The sequence below is a fragment of the Hippopotamus amphibius genome, chromosome 3 (assembly GCF_030028045.1).
Source record: "Hippopotamus amphibius kiboko isolate mHipAmp2 chromosome 3, mHipAmp2.hap2, whole genome shotgun sequence".
NCBI lineage: Eukaryota > Metazoa > Chordata > Mammalia > Artiodactyla > Hippopotamidae > Hippopotamus > Hippopotamus amphibius.
This window is the reverse complement of record NC_080188.1, coordinates 107,658,597-107,664,230: the sequence shown is the minus strand read 5'-3', so window position 1 is coordinate 107,664,230 and position 5,634 is coordinate 107,658,597. Positions and strand designations below refer to the sequence as shown.

Sequence of the window (5,634 nt, the reverse complement as noted above, 5' to 3'; positions counted from 1 at the left end):
GATGCAGAGAATGGACTGGAGGACATGGGGTGGGGATGTGTGAATGGGAAGCTGGGATGAAGTAAGAGGGTAGCATAGACATATATACACAACCAACTGTAAAATAGATAGCTCATGGGATGTTGCTGTATAACAAAGGGAGATCAACTTGATGATGGGTGATGACTTAGAGGGCCGTGGGAGGGAGTTGTGGGAGGGAGGGGAAATGGGGATATCTGTATAAATATAGCTGATTCACTTTGGTGTACCTCAAAAACTGTTATGAGTATAGAGCAATTATATTCCAATACAGAGCTTAAAAAAAAAGAAAAAAAGAAAAGCAACAAATGGAGGTCTGTGATAGGCTCATCATAGCTATAGCAGATTTTCCTCCAGCCCAGAAGGAAAGCAAAAAAAAAAAAGGGAATGAATGAATTTCATGATGTAACAATATTTATCAAGCATATTATAGTAAGGAAAATATAATGGAGAGTAAGACAACTAGCTTCAGGATCAGGAGACATGAAGTATATTTCACACTATGCCATCATCTTCTTTAACCTTAATCAGCTTTCCCTGTTTCTACAAGTAGTTTTTACCTAGGTCAATTCCAATGTTTCCAAGTTTTGTGATTCTGCCAAAGCCAATGTGTCTATTACCATAATTATTGTTATATTTGCTTCTACTTGAATTACAAGTAAAACTGGAAGACATGATACCACAGTCCACCTCCCAAAACTTTACATTCCTGCTGAACAACTTAGGAGATATCCTTCAGTGGCTAAATTCTCAATCCATATTTATTTCCAATTTTTTTTCTTGTTAATGCAAACATGTTTAAACATGGTGTGTGACTGTAGTTCTATATAGGAGTATTTTTGAGTTGAACTGAATTCTATTTATTTATAAAATAATTTCAAATATCAGTATATTTCTTTGAGTAGATAATTGTAATGGGCCTTACAGTTGGTTGCCATATTAGCTGTCATGTCCCTTTATTTTTGAAACAATAACTTAAAGAGTGCTAGCACAGAATTTTAATGGCCTGGCCTCTTTTTCCCCTTGGCAAGTGGCTTTCTTATTCCCCTCCTTACATCTCCTTGTTATAAATTATGAATATTATTGCCTATTTTTTCTGTTCTATATAGATATTATGCAATTAATTTTAAATGATGGAAATAAATGTATTTCCCATGTCTGAGTATAATTCAATAATGGAATTATTTTCATCATTATCATGTTAATCTAATTCCAGAATTGGTACAGGAAACAAATACTTTGAAGAAGTACTGTAAACTTCACCTGATGTGAGGTGCCACCATTATGATAGGGTACATAATTATCACAATGTGTATTTCAAAACAATATTTTAAAGCTATAATTTGCATACATAGTAGATGAAAAATAAATTATTATAATTACAATTTAAATATCAGGTAGTTACCTATATGTTTCATTTACACACTACTAAATATTCAGGCTCCATAATAAGCTCATAAGTTTTCAAATACCTAAATTCATGTCATCAATCATTTTTTATTTGTTTTACTTTTTCCTTCCTGTCATAGTGTTTTGTCTTCATGTATACTCAACGAAGAGTTCAAAATTACATATGAGTGATATAAAAGTTCTCCTCTGCTTTTCAGTTAACTTCATGAAGCAATGAGGTTGTTGGAAAGGTCTACTAATTGTAGTGAAATACCCCTGAGGTTCTATTAGCCACAGCTAAGAAGCTTTACAGAATTTGCCCACAAACAGTCTATGTGGTAGTAGTTTTAATGTTATCCAAAGGTACCATTTATAAACCAACAAAGACATTTATTATAGTTGAGCTAGTTGGCATTTTAAAATCTTACAATTTTACTTCTTTCTTGGTGAACTAACAGCTGCCTGGGGCCTTGGCCATGGACCTATGTCAGACAAGTTCATAGGTGAGATTTTTTCTTTCACAGGAAATCACATAATCAGAGACTCTCAGGTTTAAATTGATCTTACAAATCATATTATCACCCATCATCCTCACCAATCTGACATTATTGTTACAAATTGTGCCTTTTTCACCATACAGAACATCAACAAAGATATTTTCAAGTATATTACCAATTTAGAAGTAGAAATATTTTAGGGTCTTTTTTCTTATTGATATATATTTAAATTAGTAGGAAGAAGAATAAAATTAGTTAGAGATAAATTAGAATAAACAATCAAATTTTCATCCAAAATTGTCTCCACTTTATATTATAGCTTAAGAATGTTCCTGTGATATTGCACATTTTTTAAAATCTCGCTGTTAAAAACTATACATCACTCAAAGAGATGCACTATATTCCAATTATAAATTTCTCTACTGTTGAACATTCCATACCGTGTCTAAATTTTCCACAGATTAATAAATGTGTTGAACATATTTGTAAAAATATCCTTTAAACATATTTTCTATTAGGGTTTATTTCTAGAAGGAGTATTGTGGTACCCAAGACATTTGAAAAAGTAATATCTATTTCTTCATAGTTATTTCTAAAACACTTATATTAATTATGTCTCATTTGTGCTTTATGTGCACTACATGCTTTTCTGATCTGTTGGGGGATCTCACCTCAGAAGAAGAAAATGCAATGAAGCTGATGCATTTTGCTTCCTCATAACTGTAATTTTCATTTTTTAAATTAATTTTTATTGGAGTATATTTGATTTAAAATTTTGTTTTCATTTTGGATAATTAAAATACAAAGCTCTTTATTCATTTATCTTTGAAAGGAAAGACATATTTTTTACAGAATACATTTTATTATACTCATGTCTTCTCTTATATTTTTGTTCAGAGATTTATGTCCCCAGATTTCTCACTGTATTAGTAATGCAGTACACTGTAACCAGGAATGATGGAACATGGATGCTATGGGAAGATGGGAGAAGAGGGCATGAGCAGGCATGTAGCAGAAACATAAAGGAGAGGGAAGGTCATTCCTATCATGGATGGATGAGCTGCTTCTTTTTGGTAATGAAATTTCAGGCATTTAAGGGCATTAACAGGGGCACTCTTCATGACTTTGTGAGAACAAACATGCATTCATATACATAATATGTCCAATAAATATTTGTTGAATGAGTGTGCTTATAGTAAGTATTTACATTAACTGATTTTATACGTGTTTCTGTTAGTCTGTGTATCTGTGCATATATGTATAGTACATTATCATTCTATCTTCCCCAGCAGACTCTGTTCTCCACATCAAAATTTTATTTTCAGAATTTTGAAAATAAGGATTTTTTCTGCTTGAAAGATCCTTGTTACTGAACACCTGTGCAAGAGTTTTTATTTTTTTATCTAAGTCTACAGAAGCTGTAAATTTACTGAATATGACTACATTAAAATGTGGGAGAGAATTTTGAAGAATAAAAAATATCCATTAACAAAGACTATAATTATCTTGAAAGTAAAAAGACCCAGTACAATCTTTCTCCTAGAGGCAATTAAATATTTTCATACCTACCCCATAAGGTGTGTCAGAAACTATTAAGCTAGAGTGCAGTTTCCTTTCAAATGGTTATTTTTGTTTCTCATACATAGAGAATAATGATAAACAGAGCAGGAGAAAAAGAGCACTTAAATTCCTCAAAGGTTTATGCTGTCAGAAAGCAGACATAATCTTACCGGTGGTGAGTGGCAATACACCAAGAATTTACTCATCACCTAAGAGGTTTCAGACACTGCAGACATCATGCCAGGCACTATGGTTAGTGAGGAAACACAGTTGAATAGTTTTTGTGTTCTTGTTGGTATCAGGTGGAGTGTGTCATCAGTGACTTACACATATTTCCCTAAACCCCCTGCTTGTGATATTTATTGTGATATTTATTGACCATGTCTTTTTCTCCACCATGTTATTCCTCCATAGAGCTGAGAGCTCAAATGTAAATTGTCATGGAAGAGGGTCTAACTCATACCTGTATGTGGCAACTCTCAGCTTATAAGCTATATCTGAAAGTTATGATTTGTAACCTCACAGATAGAGAAGAGGACTTGGAAGCATGGGACATTGAGAAGATTTAGAAGAGTCACATGAGTTGAAACCAGGAGAAGAATCCAGATCTCATGTAGTAGCCCAGTGTTTTCTCAGTAAATTACACATCTAATGTTGCCCTACAGATATTTTATACTGTACTATAGATACTAGATGTCTGAAGAGAGGAAAACATCACAGATGAAGAAAGCAACAATTGAAACAAGTACTAGGGCAAAAGTGTCATGGACCTGCTCCACTGTTACAGTAACTGCTGTTTTTGTTCTCAGAAATTCAGACCACAAGTCTCATGATTAATAGGTATCATTCTTTATTCCTTTGTAGGTAATTCAGGCCCCAGGAAGGTGTTACTTCCTCAATGAATGTCCTCATGTCTCCCAACAATGTGACTGAATTTGTTCTTTTGGGACTCACCCAGAACCCACACTTGCAGAAAATGCTCTTCGTTGTCTTCTTGTTGATTTTCCTATTTACTGTGCTGGCCAATCTGCTCATTATCATGACCATCTCCCTCAGCCCCACACTTTCTGCTCCCATGTACTTCTTTCTCACTCATCTGTCCTTCATAGATGCATCCTTCACCTCTGTCACCACCCCCAAGATGATCGCTGACATGCTGTACCAGAGGAGAACCATCTCTTGGGATGGCTGCCTGACTCAGCTCTTTGTGGGACACTTCCTGGGAGGGTCAGAGACCATCGTCCTCACTGCCATGGCCTATGACCGCTATGTGGCCATCTGCAAGCCTCTGCACTACACGACCGTCATGCGACAGGGGCTTTGCCAGCTCCTGGTGGTGGTGGCCTGGGTCGGGGGGATCCTACATGCCACTGTGCAGATTCTTTTCATGATGGACTTGACTTTCTGTGGTCCCAATGTCACTGACCACTTCATGTGTGATTTCGTCTCACTGTTGAATCTTGCCTGCAGCGATATCTACAGGCTTGGAATGGTGGTGGCAACTAATAGTGGGGGCATGTGTTTACTCATTTTTTTCATGCTACTTATTTCCTACATAGTCATCCTGAGCTCCCTGAAATCCCATGACTCTGAAGGACGACGCAAAGCCCTCTCTACATGTGGCTCCCACTTCACAGTAGTGGTACTCTTTTTTGTCCCCTGTATATTCACCCACTTGCATCCTGTGGCCGCTTATCCTGCAGACAAGTTGGTGACTGTGTTCTTTGCAATCCTCACTCCCATGTTAAATCCTGTTATTTACACTGTGAGAAATACAGAGGTGAAAATTGCCATGAGGAGTTTGTTGAAGAGGATAGTTACTTAGGCTGTTCACGATGCCAAGAAAGTGATGATTTATGTACACAGGGAGGATTGTGCCTGCTGTAAATTGTGATGAATGTAAGAAATTTTTCAGAGCATTGACAGAAATAAAAAGGCCCAGAAACTAATATTTATTGGTTATTTAATATTGTCTAGACATAATTTAGGTATTTTCATAGCTTTTAATATACTTTCTAGAGGCTTCGATGTTCATGTTCATAGCTTCAGATTAGGTAATGGAAAGAACAACAATAAGCCCTTACTTTGATGACTGTACAGTAAGTTTTTCTCCAGAGCCTCACTGCTACTTCTCTAAATTCTTCATATATGTTATTTGGTTAAAATGTGT

The 5,634-nt window shown here is 35.6% G+C and overlaps 1 protein-coding gene across 1 annotated transcript; it reads left to right on the top strand.

Annotated features, from left to right (window-relative positions):
- The first annotated feature begins 4,362 nt into the window (after positions 1-4,362).
- On the top strand, positions 4,363-5,289 carry LOC130850443 (olfactory receptor 140-like). The gene has a single exon (XM_057729989.1). The coding sequence runs from the start codon at positions 4,363-4,365 to the stop codon at positions 5,287-5,289; it is 927 nt and encodes a 308-aa protein (XP_057585972.1).
- The last annotated feature ends 345 nt before the right edge of the window (positions 5,290-5,634 follow it).

Bases quoted from the DNA above. Each gene is read 5' to 3' on its own strand.
- LOC130850443 (XM_057729989.1), top strand. From the start codon at position 4,363: ATGAATGTCCTCATGTCTCCCAACAATGTGACTGAATTTGTTCTTTTG.